The 19,093-nt window shown below is 44.5% G+C and overlaps 5 protein-coding genes across 6 annotated transcripts; 4 read left to right on the top strand and 1 right to left on the bottom strand.

Annotated features, from left to right (window-relative positions):
* Positions 1-6,358: 6,358 nt before the first annotated feature.
* On the bottom strand, positions 6,359-11,146 carry BCIN_03g07410 (hypothetical protein). 2 transcript variants are annotated; one of them, XM_024692150.1, is made up of 11 exons: positions 10,692-11,146; positions 9,692-10,643; positions 9,037-9,632; positions 8,236-8,421; positions 8,001-8,185; positions 7,837-7,948; positions 7,704-7,764; positions 7,410-7,533; positions 7,320-7,356; positions 7,050-7,252; positions 6,359-6,952 (listed from the first exon to the last, which is right to left on the bottom strand). In XM_024692150.1, exons 2-11 carry the CDS (start codon positions 10,104-10,106, stop codon positions 6,721-6,723), a joined length of 2,151 nt encoding a protein of 716 aa, XP_024547923.1. In that variant the 5' UTR covers positions 10,107-10,643; positions 10,692-11,146; the 3' UTR covers positions 6,359-6,720. The 2 variants fall into 2 exon arrangements, with proteins under 2 accessions (XP_024547923.1, XP_024547924.1); XM_024692149.1 differs by having other exon boundaries at positions 9,698-10,643.
* A 96-nt stretch (positions 11,147-11,242) lies between these two features.
* BCIN_03g07400 (hypothetical protein) lies at positions 11,243-12,933 on the top strand. Its single transcript, XM_001549808.2, has 2 exons — positions 11,243-11,857; positions 11,920-12,933. Exons 1-2 carry the CDS (start codon positions 11,516-11,518, stop codon positions 12,637-12,639), a joined length of 1,062 nt encoding a protein of 353 aa, XP_001549858.2. The 5' UTR covers positions 11,243-11,515; the 3' UTR covers positions 12,640-12,933.
* A 724-nt stretch (positions 12,934-13,657) lies between these two features.
* On the top strand, positions 13,658-14,582 carry Bcccg1. Its single transcript, XM_001549809.2, has 3 exons — positions 13,658-14,088; positions 14,163-14,346; positions 14,408-14,582. The coding sequence occupies exons 1-3, from the start codon at positions 14,074-14,076 to the stop codon at positions 14,422-14,424; spliced, it is 216 nt and encodes a 71-aa protein (XP_001549859.1). The 5' UTR covers positions 13,658-14,073; the 3' UTR covers positions 14,425-14,582.
* A 230-nt stretch (positions 14,583-14,812) lies between these two features.
* Positions 14,813-15,944, top strand: BCIN_03g07380 (hypothetical protein). The gene is made up of 2 exons (XM_001549810.2): positions 14,813-15,468; positions 15,542-15,944. The coding sequence occupies exons 1-2, from the start codon at positions 14,964-14,966 to the stop codon at positions 15,763-15,765; spliced, it is 729 nt and encodes a 242-aa protein (XP_001549860.1). The 5' UTR covers positions 14,813-14,963; the 3' UTR covers positions 15,766-15,944.
* Positions 15,945-16,873: 929 nt separating this feature from the next.
* BCIN_03g07370 (hypothetical protein) lies at positions 16,874-18,361 on the top strand. Its single transcript, XM_001549812.2, has 2 exons — positions 16,874-17,631; positions 17,721-18,361. The coding sequence occupies exons 1-2, from the start codon at positions 17,162-17,164 to the stop codon at positions 18,178-18,180; spliced, it is 930 nt and encodes a 309-aa protein (XP_001549862.1). The 5' UTR covers positions 16,874-17,161; the 3' UTR covers positions 18,181-18,361.
* Positions 18,362-19,093: the final 732 nt, after the last annotated feature.

Below are 19,093 nucleotides of genomic sequence, written 5' to 3'. Positions count from 1 at the left end.
CTTCAACTCTCGACTTGCAAGGGATGAGAAGCTGTATTGCGCCTAAGATGCAGGAACTGAACTCGAAGACTCTTTGAGATTGAGAGTCAAAGACTCAAGACTCAATTTATTCCAATGTTCAGGGCTACCCGTGGTCCAGGCGTCAAACCTTTAAATTTGAAGAACCTGAAAAATACACCGTATATACCACACCGTACCCATCATACCCAGCATACGCCCATTAATAGATGAAGATAAAGCACGGCTGGGTGAGTTGGTGAATCGTAACGTGTCGACACTACGACTGCTTGGGTCAATACTTGTCTGGGATATAGTCCCTACAAGCGCAGAACGAAATGCCAGCTTGATGGCGATGCATTGCGCTGCATCCCTCATGCCCGCCCCATAACCAGGTGCTGGGGTTTGTTCATTTGGAGGTGGGAAAACTCCGTAGAATGTAGTTTTATGCCTGCAATCTGGCGCTCAAGATTTAATTTCACACATAATACAGCTGAGCAAATTATTTCCAATATTAACTGACAAGGTGTGCTGCTCATTAGCTTTTGCTCTATATCGAATGTGCAACATGGATTCACAAGAGCCGAAATCACTATACGACATCCTGCTGAGCAAATGGAACATCACAACAGAAGATATCGTAAAAGCATTAGTATTCTATCATGAATCCTAACCACTCCATAGATAACAATGATACAGACTTCACGCTTGAAAATGCTTAGCTCTTTGTGACATGGTCTTTGCAGGGAGGTGAGAGCTGCCGCTTCTCGGGGGAGCATTAGTCTGAAGAAAGCTTAATACTTGTTATTATGCTACAAGGTAGCGAGATAATTTAAGAGAGAAAAGGCTCTTTTCCATTGGTTTCAATTTGAAGGTCAGTCGGCGACCCGGAAATTCACATTTCGCAGAGTTCACGTTGTATTTCCTTTGAGTTGCCATTAGGAAGTGCCAAAGATGCAGACGGGGTCACCTCCCGAAAGTTAATGTACGGAGGAGCACGTTGCAGGCGGGTACCGGAGGTATTCTGCTTATCTGGAGTCTGTACTGGTTTGGCTGTGATCAGTCTCTCATGGCAAGGGAGTAGTGGGTGCTCTCCGTCGACGGGCTGAAAACTCCTCTTGGCTGTCATGTCATCGTAGCGGAGGACTTTCCCAACATTATCGGCAGTGTGTATTCTATTATTACATTTTTTTGTGCAAGTTGAAACATCTTGTGATGCTCCGATGGAACAGATGTCCAGAATGTATGAGAAAGACGTTTGTTTCTCGAAACTCTATTAAGAAATTCCACTCCTATGTCTGCACGGTTCGAGATCCAAGACTGCGGCAGCTCCTACATCTTGAGATTCATTCTCGAACCTCCTGAGCACAGCTGTAGGAAGGTGGCCCGGTCGATTTTCGGCATACAGCACCATACCAGGCCTAGTTTTTGATCCTCGAAACGATCTTCTAGGCTTCCTGTACTTTGAGAAACACTAGAAAGCGACTGTGCACCCGAAAGCGAACGACGTATGCGGATTGGAGAGACAGAGTGCACGATCCCTAATCGTTAGTGGCTAATGAGTGTGAGCAATTCCTTGCGAGCCGTTGTGTAGAGTCCTGGTTCGTCTGGTTCTCCCCCTCATTGTGTACCACACAGGCTGCAATTCTAGGCGCAGCCGAAGTGATGGTTGTACTGTGGCACACAAGATGGTTCTATGACCCTCTATCAAAATAGAAAGATGGGAGGCTATACGGATACAAACTCTGCGACGCTACTTCTGTTCTCTGAACAAATTTGCTACAGCTCTTCGTCATCGGGTTAGAGTGACTGCGTGGCTCTATCAGTTGCCACCCACCGACCAGCACAAATCCCGTAGCCTCATACATCGCACACCCAAAGTGTAATCGTTCTTGGGAATGTTTTAGAGTTCTCGATCCCTCATGTTCCAGTGGGCTTCGAACCAGTATAGTACACAAACCACCAGAAAACATCCGAGCACAAACTTTAACGGTGAATCTATTTGACTTTAGAGCTAAACGAAGCTCACGTTTACCATCCTCCTTATATCGACATCTGCCCTTTCGCGATGAGCCTTCACGGTATTTCCAGAGACGTCTGTGTGGTTTGCCAGTATGGGTTCAGCTGCGCACAAACATACCATATATCTCCGCGTTGTTAAAACCGGACCGTGATTCAAATTATTTCCTCAGAGTTCATAGATCGGTATTCAGAAAGACCCAAGAAAGTTTAAGCAGCGAGGTAGTGGACGATGTGATGCAGTAAAGTGATCGATCGTCGTTATCTAGTTGTTCGCCATATTGGAAAGAATCGAATGACAGTAACCATTGGCGTTAGGAGACTAAACTATTTACCGCTCTTGGAACTCGGGTAGCGCCACCTACGTAGTGAGTGTACGCGAGCCGTGCAAGTGCAAAGTGCTTGAGTACGTACTTACCGTGAGGATTGACGAATCGGATTTGGTCCGAAACACTTTGGAAAAAATGGCCACTTTTGAATGGCCCGAGTCCTTGGAAGTTGTCATCGTGAAGATACCAGCAATCCAGCTCATTATGTGTGCTCTACCCTACACCGACGTGTGCGTGCAACGAGCATTGTGCAATTGCCCTCCAAGATAGATTTTGTAATAGTGATAAAGTACGTGATGGTGCTCATGTGGAGAATGTCGATCCCCAATATTGTCAAACTCTATTAGCATTTGCTGATTAGAGAATCGGAATTTTCACAGTTGACATCAAAAGTATAATCTCAAGTGAAATGAAATGATGAAATAAAATTTCGACTTGAGAAGATTTGATAGTAGTCAATATCGCGATTATCGATCCTCGAAACATTCAATCTGATCTAATTCAAACTGAGTATTTATTGTTATTATTATTATTATTTTTTTAATCAAAAAATAATAATCAAAAAATCAAATTAATATAATTAAGAGACTTACTCAGAGCGTATTGTGAACTCGAATAATCTATATAATTATTCTATAAATTATATACAAAATATGAATAGATTTAGGAGTCTAGAATATGTTATGTCTCCTTTATTCAAATCTATAACCATTTCGATTGCACTTTGAAATGAAAATTATACTGAATATCACACCGAATGTAAAATGTTATAATTATAATCTACCGTTCAGATATCATCTTAGTAACAGATCAGATATGTCCAATATAATCCGAAAACTCAGTATCATAATCCTGGAGATTTCATCAAAAAGATCAACATTTCAATCTATGTTGTTCACAATTCAAAATCTATCGCTACGGTGATTACATAACATGCATCGCCAGCCCACGAGGCCTTTGGCGTATCTCCTCCGTCAGTATCGACACGACACAAAACCGACTAGAGGAAAAAAACATACGTGGAATGTACGCTTTGTGGCGGATTGCATCTCTGTAGGAAATTTGTGATTTTGGGTTACTCCGTTTTCCTTCCTCGAGCTTTTCTCTCTATTGAATGGACTAAGAGACTGGAGCGAACGAGAAAAGCTGTGATCAAATCTCCATTCGATCATATCTCTCAATAGTGTGCGTAGTGTGAACAGGGAATCCGAGCTAAAAGATCGACCGACTATTGGCCTCGAGCTTAAGGTTATCCGAGAGATCGTTTGAATCATTAGTGAAGAACTTGAGACTTCAAACTTCGATATCCGATTCAATTCAGTCCGATCAACGGAGTAAAAGAAGACAGCTAAGTAGTTAGTTCATCACAGGCAATCAAGCCAATCAGGTACATCCGTTCACCCATGATAACATCGATCGAGTCCCGCTTGGCATGATCATAACCATGGCCATAATCATCGTCGTATGTTGTGTGTTGCAGGCTGTACGAAGTAGGATGTATGTTGCATTGCGTGGGTATTTTCCGACACTTGCTCATTTCTTACATTTGGTTTGTTATGCCCTTAATTATCTAATTACAAGCAAAGTAAGTAGACGCCAAGGCTGAATCTCTACGGAGTAAGCTGCTCGGAATACGGAGTGACTTTTGTGATAAAATTGGAAAGGGGGGAGAGGGAAGAGGGGAGGGGGGGTAGTCACTGGTGACAATGAACATCGATCTAGTAATTCCTCGCTCGTTTGCCCCGCCTCCCCCTGCCTCAATCTTTGAAGATTGTATAAGGATTGTGTGAAGATTGGAAGCTTGGAAGCTTGGAAGATTGAAGATTCTATTGCCCCCAAATTAACTTGAATATCCACTGTCCACCTATGATATGTCCTGCCTCCCCCAAATTAGTGTAAAACGTCCCGCGCCCAGACGAGCAAATTAATGCACATTTCCCTTGGTCCTATTGGACTTTATACGGCGCTGTATAACTCGGCCTAAAGGTCGGAAATTGACCGAAGTTTCCACTGACTAGCGGAGCCACGATCTACTTCGAGCCTAATCTTGCGGACAAGGAGAATGTGTATTTCAATGCTAGCTGCGAAGTATGAGGCTAGATGCACATACCACCAGTCACTAGACTATAAGAAGGTTAACCCTCATCTTCTCTTAGTGGCGGAGTTGCATGCTAGGTACTTTGTGGCCGCACGAGTATTGGTCTCACATCTCCTTTCAAGGTAGATCCTAGATTAGCGGGGGGGTTGTCCACATTCATTTTGCACCAGATTTCAGTACCGACTTTGAACCCCAACTACCGTACAGTGACCTGGTTGCCCCCACCAAGGTTTTGTGTAACACGCATTCTACATGGGGGTGATGGGGCAAATGGGCATGTCACTGCAGATACTCACTCACTGATTTCACTTGGAGTGGCCCTTGTCGAGCTCCGCTTCCGTCAAATTAGATAAATCCTCCCAATTTCACTGGGCAGCAGGCGCTGTTCTTCCTCGCTCTTCTATCAAGCGCTGCACCCTGCTGATTTTCGATCCGAGAGTGCACAGCTGCCCAACGGTCGAAGTGGGCAAAGGCGGAAAAAAAGTGGCACGAGCAGCATGGGTCGGCGATCATGCCCGCGAAGATCTCCGAATCTATAGACGAAACTTTCGGTTTCGCCGTTTCGAAAGCTTCCAATTTGCTATCTCGCCATGCTGGCTCTGGGGGAGAAAGATACCGTGTCCGCGTTGAGCAGTTACTGTACAATCTTAGCAATCTTTCCACACCATGCCCCCAAATTGTCTCATGGTAATACGGTGTTTGAACATAATGTCCGTGACCTTAAGTGGGCTCATGGTCATGATTCCACGAGATGATGAGGAGAGCGGTCTGTGGGTTGACTGGAAAAGGCCCTAAGAGCGAATTATACCAGAACAGGATGCATGCTTGTTGAACACGCTTCGTTCATCTTGCTTCTTCTGACCGTCTTGTTATGGACATTGGTGTAGGTAAAACAATGGACGAACATTGCAAAATCATGCAATAGCATTTTTGGGTTGCTTTCAATTCCACATTCTCGCAAAGCTTGCCACAATCTGATCCTTTCCAAACACAATGAATGGGATACCTCGAGACTGCTGGTCATGTGCAATTATCGAATGTTTTTTTCCCCTCTCGTCGCGCATGATGAAGCCCCATCTGAAAATGCCGTGCAAGGGACATGATGTCCACCACGAGGCAGTTCAACGAGACAATGCCGACTGGGCTTACATCAACCAAATTAGACATCGATCTTCAGGAAGTGATGAGAAGCCAATCACAAGAGAATCTTATTCATATCGGGGTCAATACGAGATGATGGCCCCATGGATTACGACAATGTCGGCATTACGAATCCAATACCGGTGCAGGTGCAGGTGTTTTAGAGGGGGGTTCGCCTTGTTTCGCCCTGGAAATGTTGTAGATGAGACTGGTGAGAAAGAGAGCCGATAGCTTACTTGAGTGGGTTCCACAAGAGTTCTACGCGCATCTAAAATCACTATTGTTGCTCCAGATATTGACATGGTCATGTGAGGCCTGAATTGTAAATAGTCACAATTAAGTGCATCTAGAATTTCATCAAAATTGCCATCACAGCAATGTTGACATTATTAATATATTAATAAAGCAATCTTGGGATTGCCCAATCGATTTTTTGAGGAGCAATTTTAAATGCACTGTTGGTAGGAAACGTGTACTAGGATTGGTTATTTTTAACAGAATCTACCGTTGGACAGCGTGCTTCATGTAAATTCTAGAAGTATGGTGGCTCGGTTGGTTTATGCTTAAAAATCAAAGAAAGGTAGCACAACACCACTCACAACATCAACCACGGCATGTTGCTGACATCAAGTCGCTGATTAAACATTGCCATGCAATTAGCAATCATTAAATCCTACTTCCCTGCTGTCTTTAGGAAATTTCACACATCTGCCTTGGCAACTGTGCATCTATTTTCACTGATTCAACATGACACAATTTCAATTCCGTCGTTGGTTGCATCAGGCATTATACTGGTTGAAAATTTCTCCGCATTGTCTTTAAGTCAGGGGTCTGGCTTTGTGTTAAAATCATCGTGGACAGTACCCTACAGACACGTTTCACAGCACCCTGAACCCCAGCGATTGTGGATGTCACTGTCCACAGATCTGCATATTGCACTGCGTGCTTATCATAAGGAGTAGTATCCATGAGGTGCCAATACCCAACCGCACGTGGTACACCGCAGTCGGAACCAAGACCCTCAGCCCATAACGCCAGCGCAGGCTTTAGGAGGGTATCCGCAATCGTGAATACCACCTTATACCGGACTTACGAAAGATCCAATAGGAAAATCATCGCATCGGAAGATTGGCTTAATTAAGGGTATTCGCTGTAATACCAGGGGCGCTTCGATCCATACACATTGCCCGGGAAAACCATGGGCACGGGGATAGACCCATCAAAAGCCTCCATAGTCGGTATGCCCGATTTGGGGACAGCGGCCGGTGCATTCAGATCGGTGAGGGGGACGGAGAACAAAATACCGCATTCCCAATTGCTACAATTCAACTTGGGCTCCTTTGTTACTCTGTCCTTTACCATACGGCCCCTTTATTTGCTAAGGTTAGCTGTCTGTCTGCCCTAGCATTACACCGCATTACACCACAATAAATAGAAAAATTATTATGTGAAAACGAGAGACTTGCCATGCACTCTCTGAGAGATTTGCGCTTCCAACGTATACCCATGCGACGGGCTTTGGACTTTTTTGAGTTCTCCGGGTTCTTACAAATAACATTTTGTTGTGCATCAATAATCCCTCTCTGCGACTTTGACAATCGCGCATGAGCTCCCTTGGAAAAGCACTTGCATTGTACCATTTTGATCGAAAGCAAATCGTGCCAGCAGCCTGTACATCGTAAAGTTAATGACCCTTTGGACCTCTGATCCTGGTAACAATGATGGATTCTTCTTACATTTGTGCCACCCTTGCTTTCTTTGACTGTCTGTTCGCTGCAAATGGGTATTTAACAACCAATTCTGACGTGCAAGGTTGAAGAACATACCTGGGAAAATACACGCGAAACCTGCGCCCAATTTCTTCTGAAAGTTGTGTCTCCATCACGGTCTCCATTTTGGACCTTGCGGGCTTCTCTGTTCTCCACTTGTATTCCTTGGATCCATTATCGCCTAGTACAATATTCAGTCCCGTTTATCGGCAAGAAGCGACAAGAATGGGTGCTCGTATTAATGGCCCACTTCCACACAGCGGATGTTATTATCCGCGTGATAAGGCAGGTAATAAATTAAAGTCTGGGGAAAGTTCGGAAATGATGCAGGTGTCAAAATAGCATGCTTACCCTGTGATGCCAAATACATTGTTCGGAGGAACCGGTCATCAAGATTGCCTATGGATGCTGTCTGTTGACGTTAGTGTCCGACTCCGATTGCAGCCTCATATATTGTTGGATGGGTGTCGGGCTGTGAGCTTACTACGTATTCAATCTCCAAGGGATGGTCTGTATTCAGACCAAGGCTCCTTACACAACTACCTAACCCGGGATAGCCGGTTCTTTGTAAATTCGTACCAAAATGTGAGCCTCCTCTGAATGGGGTCAAATTTGATCAATTGAAGGGGGTTTGTGGAAAGGACGAACATCGAATGTACGAATGCTAAGTGTTTCGTATTAGAGAAATCAAACCTTTTGAGGCTCTCAATCGTCCGAGGTGTCAGAGTCATCGCATGAAGAAAGTGCAGTAAGTCCTGTGCAAAAGGTGTCAACTGGTCGTCAGAAGCTTTCTCGCCATTGGGTAACCTTGGGAGATCGATCAAGAACACGACCTGGCCATCTTGTATCAGTTGAATCCCGATATCAAAGGTAGCGAGCTCACATTTTCCAAAATCCCACCACTCTCTCCCCAATCATATGGGGTCAAATTTGCCGAGGGTATGACTAGTCGTAAATGCGTAGGATGTGCCAGGATTTGAAGTTTTGAGTGCATGATGTTGACATTGCCTTCCATTGGAGGAAAGCAAAATCGATAAGTCTCCGGTGCCAATGACTTGAAGTTCATTTTCTATAGAATGTCAGCGAAAAGTTTCATTTGAAGTGCAGTACATGATTTTCATCCCCCAAAGTTCGATAGTAGAGAAACAAAAGCCGAAACTGGCACTGGTGGTCATGATACTGGATCGCAGTTTCCAAAAGTCTTGACTGCAGCACAGATCTGAAAGCGTTTGCTATTCGTAAAGCCACGAACTTCATAAATTGACATCACCCCCAAGCTTCAAGTTCAAAGCTGATTCAATACATACGATGACTCCACCGTATCGAGCGAGTTCTTTGTTTCTTTGCAGTTGAATCTCTGATGTTCTTAAATATACAGCCGAGTTCCAGATTGGCGTCAAGAAGCCCAGATATATATCAGATCAATCTCTTGGGGCGTCAGGTGGTTTTGATCAGCTATATGATTCAAACCCGGCCTCTTTTGATGTCTTGGGAAGCTCTATTACTTTAGTAGACAAAAGTAACCTTTCCATCCTAGGTCCGTGGTACAAAAAGAAGTGAACCACTTGATCACATTGGTACTAACTTCCTGGAGAGGAAGAAAAAGACGATATAAATAGACCGAGAACTGGAGCAGGTGCTGTCTTTCGGTATGAATCTGCAAGATAAAGAACATCCTACTCACTTCGGCTTCAGTTTTTGCTTGCAAGACCCAAATGACTTTCGTAGAAGGCTGGATCTTCGATCTAATCCAATCGCTATCTATCTGAAAAGCACCTAAAATAGCATGTTCAAGGGTTGAACTTTGAAGAACCTCTTCAATCTTGATGTCGTCCTCCCGGGGGAACCCTTGCGCCCACGTCTTTTTTACAACCCCGAGAGGAAATTGGATGCCGGTCTCTGATATATCACCTTGTGATTTGAGACTTCTGTGTAGCTTTCCTGGGATGATGGCAGCTTCAATGTCAATCTCGGAATCTGGCTCTCTGAGGCTAGATGATTGATCGAGTGTGTAATTTGGTCCGTTGCCGGCGGAGTTTCGAGTTGTAGACTCCACCTGCCTATTTTTAACTGTCATTTGATGGGGTATGGGTCCTGATCGGGAGACCTTTGGTTGGTGACGATCACTTGGTGAAGTTGTCGGCGACGAAAGTGAAGCCTTTCTTTTCTTGGAGATGGCATTTGGCTCTTTGCTTCTTTGTTCAATTCTTGCTAAGCGTTCTTCCTCCATTTGTTTACGAGTCATACCATTGAATAACGTGCTGTTTGGCTGACTGGATACTACAAGTGGTGTCAGTATCAAAACCATAGAATACGCATTTTTAGGATGTGAGACTGACACTCACTTTGAGAACTGGTACTGGGCTCAGCATTAGTGCTTGTGTTAAGAACAGGATTAGTTTGTGAGAACTTGAAATGTGTTGCGACAGGCGCATCAAGGTCATCGCCATCTTCATCGGAAAGAGTGAGATCGACAACCTTTTCATTGATTGGGGCCGGCGACAAGGCTTCTCTTGAAGAGAGAGCAATGGCTCTTTTTAAATCTTCGTCACTTTCGGGGTCGAGAATGGTTGGACTCTTTGAGAGAGCAATAGCTTTCTTCAAGTCTTCATCATATTCTGAGTCAGACATGGCTGCTGTACTTGTGGTGAGATCGACAACATTCTTCTCATGGATTGGAACCGGCGATAGAGTTTCTCCCAAAGAGAGAGCAATAGCTTTCTTTAACTCTTCGTCATTTTCTGAGTCGGACATGGTCGTTCTACTTTTAGATGTGGTTGTGGAGATCGAATGTGAAGGCGCACTTTGGACAAACGGGTTATAAAGTATCTTTGTACGGATAGCTGCTTTACCTGCCGTAGACAACAGTGGCGAGTTTATCAGTATCAGAAGCTTTCCTGGTCGCTTATAGCAACGAGCAGATAGACGAGGAAAGCGTCAATGGGTCAGGCAGCGAGGCACAAAAGGGACAGTAAAGAAAAGTGTGGCAACACCGAAGATTTCACTAATCATGTCATGTTCCAAACATCTAGACTGATGGTAGAAAAGATACAGACTGTCGATGACCCCTGGCAGTTTTTATTTCGTTGCGGGTTTTCTCAGCACCGCGGTGAGATGGAGAGAAGAAGTGTGTAGAGAAGGAGAGAAGGAAAGAGAGAGACAAGTCGAGAAGTTAAGAAGTAGTCGAGTTTCACACTCAACGCTACTCGTTCTTAGCAGGTAATCCTTGCTATTGATATTCATCTGTGGATATGAATTGGATAACGAGTGCTGGGTATATTATCAAAGTAGCTAGTTATCCGTTAGTTGGTGAATTCTTATACGGCTCAGACGGATCACCAGATTAGTCTCTCCGACAGACAGCTCCGATTGCGAAACCCCCGTCAAGAATTGGCCGCTCACATCTAGATGCATTCTTCCGAATCGATTGAATGGCACGTCGACCGCAAATGAAACATATGGATTGGGAGTGTGCAAGACAAGTGTTGGCCTTCTTGATGGATGGAGTGTCAAATGATGCGGCACTGCCCAAACGTCTAATATGGTCGTGGTGTGTATGGTGTTCATCCAATGTCAAGGCTATTATCGTGTCGGTTCGAACATTCAGATACCGAGCCGTCATTCGAAAATCCAAACCATATTGAGATGTAGCAGCCCTACCGGTCCTCAGCCTTATTCAATGAATTAAGTTCGATCGATCAGCATGCACCTCATTCCAACACTCTAATAGACTTTCGACGCCTACCTGGCAACCTCAAAAGCTCCCAAACAGGCAAGTGTACTTGGTCTACACCGAAAATACGAAAATATGCACTCATTTCAAAACGCCATATCAATTCGGACAATCGTTATTCCTATTTGAAAACTACACAAGTATATTTGTAAGCTTCGAATCTGCTGTGTGATATATACCATCTACATTTTGAACAGAAATTGGCAACATTGTGAGGTATCAAAATGCATCAAAATACAAGTGTTATCAATGTATCGTTCTCTCTGAGGGATTTGGTATTTCCGTTCTCCTGGAGCTAAGATGTCGGCCTGTGGATTCAATGCCGATCGGTCGCGGAGATAAGAATTGCGTCGAGGTTAGATAAGACTTTTATTTTGGTCATTATTGGCAACATTATTCTTTTCTTCTGAACAGATATCAACCCGTCTTGATGTCGTTGCGTTTGTTGAGCAGGCCAATTTGGCGTACTCCTTTTCGTTATACTTTGCTAAGTTCTCGCCGTATTTCTCAATCCTACAAACCTCCGCCATTTCCTACCATACCAAAATGCCCCTCACCAACATGTTCCTGCGCAGAGAGCCCCGAGATGCCAGAAGGCTTCGAGATAGACCATTCGAAGCCACTCAACGGGACAATGGCCGCATATGCTGAACAAGTTCTGATATGTACGGGGAAGCCAGATTGGCCTTCTCGTATCGAGGAAGAAAATTCCGGGGATAATCTCGCTGCGGACATTAAAGAGTTGATGGGCCGCGGCGGAACGTATAGTGATGTAAGATCAACCATAGCCCACCTTTTCTTCAGTTGAAGTGCCATTAACAGTGTTCTATATAGCCTTACAATAACGTTTCCATTACAAACTCATCTTTTCCTTCTACGGTTGCCTCACATCGGCCCGAGATTATAACGACTTCTGCATATATAGTTCCATCCTTTAAATATATACCTTTTCTCCCACGAGTATCGTTCGATTCTGTGGAAGCTCTGGTAAAAGGATACTTACTCCCTACGAAATTACACCCCGCACACGATAACCTCTCTCCGATACACAAAGATCGTTTGTTGCGAAGTAAAGAGCAGGCAGATTTCCTACCCGCTGTGAAAGACGTGAAGGATATATTGGTATTGATCTGCGGACACGGAGGACGAGATGTGAGATGTGGAATTATAGCTCCAATCTTGCGAGCCGAATTTGAAAGAGCCTTATCGGCGAAAGAAGTACAGGTCTTGCACGGTGCAGTGGAAGTAGGTGACGGGAGCTCTGCAGAAAGGCTAGAAGGAACGATCGAACCAGTTGGAAACACTGCAAGAATTGGATCGATAAGTCATATTGGAGGACACAAATTTGCTGGGAACGTTATATTGTATATTCCACCTCATACAAAGACGAAAGACGGCGAAGCTCATCCATTCGCCGGATGTGGGATCTGGTACGGGAGAGTGGAACCAAAACACGTAGAAGGGATTGTGCAGGCGACATTATTAGAAGGAAAGGTCGTCGAAGAGTTATTCCGCGGTGGTATTAGACAGGGTGGTGAAATTTTGAGGCTATAAACTTCTCTATATTCTCATAGGAACCATACATGTAGCAACACAGTGTAAAGTGAACCTGTCGACGGAGCAGCAAAGTATCGACGAACGTTGGTGAGGATAGACAATAGACTGTAGCAACAACAATTGAATACAGGAAATACCTTTATGATAGGTAAACTTCCAAGGTAAATTGTAAATCACGCAAGTTGCACTGGAGAAGGGTGAAGTCTCAACTCAGGGTGACGATCCAGGGAGGCAAAGTGTCCACATTCTGATCATCTTAGCAAGCCCGCCACAATGCACGAAAATCACTCATGCTATGTATGACTGTGCGACCAAAGAATCCAAGGGAAATCAACACATTTCGCGAGTAGTGTACTGCTACACCTAGACAGGCAGGTCCTGGGTAGGGAGCTCACGAGTCACGAGCCACAGCTGGAACGAAACTTCTCACTGCCGAGGGACGCTCAACTGCTATGCGTAGGAAGGTGTAGATTTGGAGAATCACATGACAATGCAAGCATGCCACATGCAGGTAAATGGCGATCGAGATCGATCATCGAGAACAGGCATCGAGAACAGGCATCGGTATCGGAGTTTTGGACATATGGAAAAGAACAGGATGGAATTTGGAATATCCATTTATTGGTTTTCATGGGCACGAGACCAACCATGTGGAGTAGGTTTGGGGATAGAACGCTCCAGGTGGTTTCCCCCTTTCCAAAAGCAAGGATTCTGTGCTTTCATGTGCACATCAAATTCTAGAACCAGTATTCGTATCGTCGTATGAAGACTGCGATGATACAGCCTATGAACCTATTAGCCACTCGTGGCGGGGGATCGCCTTTCCGAACCGAAGCTATCCGCACGGCGCATGGCCCCATCCCCTCAACTTGGTCAGTTTGGCACGAGAAAAAAGTTGGTCAAGCCACAGAGGGCCACCAATCACACTTCATTGTGTTGACACTTGTGCCACTTATGGCTTAGCTCGTAGAGATCCTGAATGCCTTAACCACGCAAACCATTACCTACTTTAATTGAGACAGGCAACGTCTCCGAGCTACGTACTCTGCAAAGGCGGCTTGTGTCTTGCAGATCTTGATTGGCGCAAATCAATAAGCTCGTACGTCATTGTCAACAATGGAAGCTCAGTTTGTTGTAGCAGATGGAACATGAGCTCCTTTCGATGCAGAGGGTGAATCCCCCCTCCCTTTGTTTGCTACTTGGAGACAGCTGGTAAGCAGATTCTAATAAGTATGACGTACCAGAGCTACAAGGTAAGGAGGGCATTCGGTCTTAGCTTCCTTTTGGAGAAAGGGACCAGAATATAAAGCTCAGCTTCTCCCCAACTTTCCGATTTTCTTCTCCATCAACACCACAACTCACAACTCTACACTACAACTTCAACAACACAATCAACTTCAAACTTCAAATCAACACTTCAAACCTTTCAAAATGGAGACTGTCAAGGTAAGCCTATCCCGCTCCAGCAACCTTTTCTTAACCTCTGCAATTTTTACGACACCATTCTAACACTCGCGAAGAACGCCGCCAACTACGTCAGCGAGACCATCCAAGGTGCCACTGCTACCACCTCCAAGGAGGCCAACAAGCAAGTCGCCAAGGACGGCGACGCCAGCCTTTCCACCCGCGCCAGCGCCGGTATCGATGCTGTCAAGGACAAGGCCGACGAGTCTGGACACAACACCAAGGCTGATGTCCACAAGGGTACGTTTTAGCTTCACTTTACCTTTTCACGTTTGCACTCATGTACTAATAAATTCAACAGAGGCTGCCAAGCACTAGATTCTTTAACTCGACGAATCTCACTCTCTTCATTCTATCATAATGGCTTTGGCGTATGGGATGGATGGGAGGATTCCTGGGGAAGTGATGAGCCTGAAACTCATGTATTAGTGGTCTTAATACCCTCATAATAACGATGCTTTTATGACACTCAAACAAATTTGTCTCTTATTTTGCATTTGTGATGTGAATTTCAACTCCCATTTTCGACCAGTTCAGACTGAGATTCCGACCATGTTTCAGCCAGTTACACAACCATTGTTCTGGATAGAGGGTCAAAAAGCTGGTCACTACAGGTTCTGGCCTGCGAAATGGGCTTCTCCACACAACGATCGGGGTACCTTGATGACGTCACACTGAGGGGAGCTTCTGCTCCGACCATGTTCACGGATTAAAGTACTCCGCCTTCCGTGAATTCGTAAAAATTGTCAAAGCTTCGTCTTCAGCTGGAGCTTTCAAACCTACACTGGTAGACCGGCAGTGGGATCGAATTGTCCATTGACTTCGACTGTCTTTACCTCTCATTCACAGCCTCCGCCATGTCTTCCATAATGGAGCACATAGACCAAACCACCATCCTTTCTCTCCTCGGCGTCGTCGCAATTCTCCTATCCTCCTACATCCTCTCCGTCCGCGTTCTCTCGCCAACAACCCCCTCTTCCCTTCGCATCCTCTTCATCTGGCACTTCTTCGATTTCCTCATCCACACCATTTTCGAAGGTTCCTTCCTCTACAACTGTTTTTTTTCTCGCGTCCCCTTCGATTCGTCAATTGCTCATCCGGTTGCTCTCTCTAATTTCTTGGGCACAAGTGAATATGTTTATGGGGCACAATATGCGGATAACTGGGCGAGTAAACTGTGGATGGTTTATGCGCAAGCGGACCGAAGATGGGCAGGTGCAGATTTGACAGTGGTCAGTTTGGAGTTGTTGACTGTGCTTGGGGCTGGACCGCTGGCACTTTGGATTTGTTGGGGGATTGTGAGGAAGGATTGGAGAGTCAATTTTTGGATGGTGGTGCTTGCTACGGGAGAATTATATGGTGGTATGCTTATGGATTTCTCCTGTCAGTCAAATTATAAGAGAGTGTGGACTAACTATGTACATGTGGATAATAGGCTTCATGACATTTGCACCAGAATGGTTAATCGGCTGTAAGAATTTGGATACGAGTAATTTTATGTTTAAATGGGTTTATTTGGTTTTTTTCAACACGTTGTGGGTTTTCTTACCTATATATGCAATGTATGTGGCATTCTATGATATTGGCAATGCAATGAAGTTGAGGAATGGCGTTATCAACGCAAAGGTAGAGATGATGAAGCGAGAGAAGAAGAATTGAGGTTAAGGGGTGGGTTGTATGGGGGAGAAGACAGCGGGAAGTCAGGCGGGTGGGAGACATCTCAGGATACTTGGATTTGAGAGCTATTCGAGATATAGAATACATCTTGAAACCATATGTTGTATCTTGAAGAATAATATAAAATTCATTTAGACGGGAGTACCTAAGAATCTGAATTACAGTCTGAATATATATGCTAGGTATCTAGTGAGTGGTTTGGAGTGTTCTATAAAGAATACATGGTGTATGAGTGTATGGGTGCACGAAATAGGAGGTGTTATTGGGTTGTAGATGTCATTGAGGTGCTCAGATCTTCCAAAGAATAAGAGTTTCCGTTGACCCTGCGCTGTTTCCATATTCCTTTGACTGCATTCCCGAGGTTCATACACACGTGAATTGTACCAAATACCTAGGTACGAAAGCTTTAGGACATCGGCGATCAGATCTCATCTGGAGGTGTTGAGAGAACTCCTACTCTGTACTTCTCCCACCAGTGGCTGTGCTCATGTTACACGTGACCAGTTGAGAGAGAACCTGTTTTTGAATTGTGGCTTGGCTCCGTTTTTTCCTTTCTACCACTGACGAATCTGGTTGCAATCCCTTCATCCCTTGATCCCTTGATCCTCGATACTTCGGCAATGACGTCAAAAAAGGTCTCGATCAATGTTCCCAAGCATTGGAGAGACCAAACGTTACATTAATGACATTTTCTAAGAAGCTTCTAATGGCCACAACCGACGAATTGACGATGGACGATGGATACCAAGTCTTGCAATTGGAAACCTGCTGGAATATCACTTTGGGAATCTTGACGTTCTCAAATCCTTTCGCCGGAATCGGTACATCCCGTGGATTGAAACGGCACGAGATCTTCCCTTGCGTTCTCTGGAACGAACAAAGGAACAGCGCTAGATCTTGCGTTGGAGTATTCCTCAGAGTGGCTTCAAACGTAGGTGATGCATGCAAATGATGGATCTCGACCGTTCTCACCCAGCCAAAGCTGCTCAAACCTGGCTTCCAGAGTGAAGACAGACATAAATAAACAAAGAAAATGAAGGCATGTGAAGAGGTGGGAGGACCGAGCAAAACATCCAAACAGCAAAACAAAGAAATCTTATACGAAGACTAGGCGTTCTCGATTAAGGCTACTCCATCTACTTATCATCATTGGGTACCGCTGACGAGTGGTTCGATTTATAGTTTGTGATCAACCGGCCCCATTTGACGACATCATATGCAGATCTTCACATAAAGTCATCCCTCACTTCATATTCTTTAATCTCCATATTTGTTGTCTTCATCGACCCCAATCTTTTCTTTTCATCTGCTCTATCATTGTTTCTATCTTACCCCTTCATACACCCAAACGGAAACATAAACCTTCACATATTTCATCATGAGAGGCGGCGGCGTTGCACTCAAAGCCCTTCAATGGTTTCTTCGTGGTGTGGAATTCTGCTGCTCGGTTATCATTCTTGGAATCTTTGCCTATTTCCTAGCCAAACTCTCTACGAATAATCTTCCAATCGCCACTTACATCAAAGCCGTCGAAGGCATTTCTGGTTCAGGTGCACTATATACAGTTCTCGGACTCAGTCTCCTCTGCTGTGTCGCCGGTTTGATGTTCTTTTCCATCATCGCCATCATTCTCGATTTCTGCTTCACTGGGGCATTTATCTATGTAGCTTATGCTACTAGAGATGGCAGATCATGTTCCGGATATGTGAATACACCTTTGGGCAATGGAATTTCTGCCACGAATCAAAGACTTTCTGGAGTTGGGGCCTTGAGAGATACATCTCTGCCTAGTTTGTCCAACAGCTGTAGATTGAATACAGCTTGTTTTGCTGTTTCAATTGTCGCTGCGTAAGTATACCTTCTATTTTGGTCCCTTTATTCTATATGCACACAATCAATCGAGGAAATGGAAGGAATCACCCTAACATTGAAATTAGTGTTTTCTTCTTCATTTCAATCTTTGTCGAATTGGCTCTCATCAAGCACCACAAAAAAGAAAAGGCATTCGGTCCATCTCCCAACAATGGCTATACAGCCGGCAGAACCCGTGGTAGATTCTGGCCAAGACGTCAACGAGCCCACGATGGCGAATACATGGCTGGAGGAATCGGCTCGGAAAAGCCAGATGCATTGCCCGTCCATTCTAGTCCTAATGATGTGAGGACCTCAAATGCTACGGATGCAACCATGGTAGCACGAACTCACGAAGGTTATGGTTCACAAACGGGATATGGACATTCTCCTGTATCCCCAGTCGTTGGTACTCATGGTCATCAGGTTAACGGTGTGGACTATGGTTCAAGCCCGGCGACGTATGCACCACCCAATGCAACAGAGATGCCAACTGAGGGGTACAGAGGAACTCATCAATACCAAAACTCCAATGGTACCTTCTAGTTATTGTATGAGCGGTAACCTAGATACAAGAGATGGAGCTGGGATGAAAGGAATCAGGCAAAGACCTGCACAACACATTGCAATTTGGCTGATTACATTTCTCCAAAGTTGACAGTACTGTATATATGTTTGTAACGATACCATGATATATTTTAATGCGTAATAATTAAGTTTCTTATCAAAAAACTAACTCATCATTCAAGACTGCAAGTGATCTCCTTCACTTCTCGCTTGTGTTTTTATTGTATCGTATCTAGATACATTGTTCTCGGGATTGTAGATGGGTACTTTCGAATACGTACCCGACTATGTTGGAATTAACTTTCATTGCGCATTTCAATGGCTGAGATGGTTTGCCACTTTACTTCTTTTCATATGTTGAATTTCTGGATTGTATTGTTGAAGCTGGAAATGTGTGGATATATATCTATCTACCTACTTTTGGGTGGTTGGATTATATTTGGATTGTTGCTCTTTTCTCTTCTCTCCCCAATGGTTTATATGTGGACGCAGCGAATGACTTTAATACAAACGAATACGAAAGAAACTCTCTCTTTCCAGTAGCCCTTATACAAGGGGCTACTATTCCCCGTGCATAGCTAGCTCGTCAGACAGAACACAATTAGACACTTGGGACCTACACAATCGTGGGTGCTACGTCTTTCGCACGTATCCTTCTCGTGCAGATAGTCTAAGCGGTTTGGATTGGGCTAGACTAGACTAGACTATATATACTGTTTCAATCGACGTCCCGCGGAGTGTACTCGCGATTGTGAGTTGGAAGACTCCAGAGGAGAATGTTGTTTTTTTTTTTTTGAGAGTCCTTGGAGTTTTGAATGGGGATATGGTCGTTCATTTTTTATTTTTTTTACATGGGGGATTGTAATGTTCATTCATTCATTACTTGAGCGGA

The sequence above is a fragment of the Botrytis cinerea genome, chromosome 3 (genome assembly GCF_000143535.2).
Source record: "Botrytis cinerea B05.10 chromosome 3, complete sequence".
Classification (NCBI taxonomy): domain Eukaryota; kingdom Fungi; phylum Ascomycota; class Leotiomycetes; order Helotiales; family Sclerotiniaceae; genus Botrytis; species Botrytis cinerea.
Note: the sequence above shows the minus strand (reverse complement) of the source record. Positions and strands in the feature narration are given on the sequence as shown.

Excerpts from the sequence above, each read along its gene's own strand:
- BCIN_03g07400 (XM_001549808.2), top strand. The coding sequence starts at position 11,516 with ATGTCGTTGCGTTTGTTGAGCAGGCCAATTTGGCGTACTCCTTTTCGT. Across the intron at positions 11,858-11,919 it reads GCGGCGGAACGTATAGTGAT|CCTTACAATAACGTTTCCAT; the intron begins GTAAGATCAACC and ends TGTTCTATATAG.
- BCIN_03g07380 (XM_001549810.2), top strand. The coding sequence starts at position 14,964 with ATGTCTTCCATAATGGAGCACATAGACCAAACCACCATCCTTTCTCTC. Across the intron at positions 15,469-15,541 it reads TACGGGAGAATTATATGGTG|GCTTCATGACATTTGCACCA; the intron begins GTATGCTTATGG and ends TGTGGATAATAG.
- BCIN_03g07410 (XM_024692150.1), bottom strand. The coding sequence starts at position 10,106 with ATGTCCGACTCAGAAAATGACGAAGAGTTAAAGAAAGCTATTGCTCTC. Across the intron at positions 7,949-8,000 it reads TTAGCATTCGTACATTCGAT|AGGAGGCTCACATTTTGGTA; the intron begins GTTCGTCCTTTC and ends GACCCCATTCAG. Across the intron at positions 7,357-7,409 it reads TTTCGCGTGTATTTTCCCAG|CGAACAGACAGTCAAAGAAA; the intron begins GTATGTTCTTCA and ends ACCCATTTGCAG.
- BCIN_03g07370 (XM_001549812.2), top strand. The coding sequence starts at position 17,162 with ATGAGAGGCGGCGGCGTTGCACTCAAAGCCCTTCAATGGTTTCTTCGT. Across the intron at positions 17,632-17,720 it reads GCTGTTTCAATTGTCGCTGC|TGTTTTCTTCTTCATTTCAA; the intron begins GTAAGTATACCT and ends CATTGAAATTAG.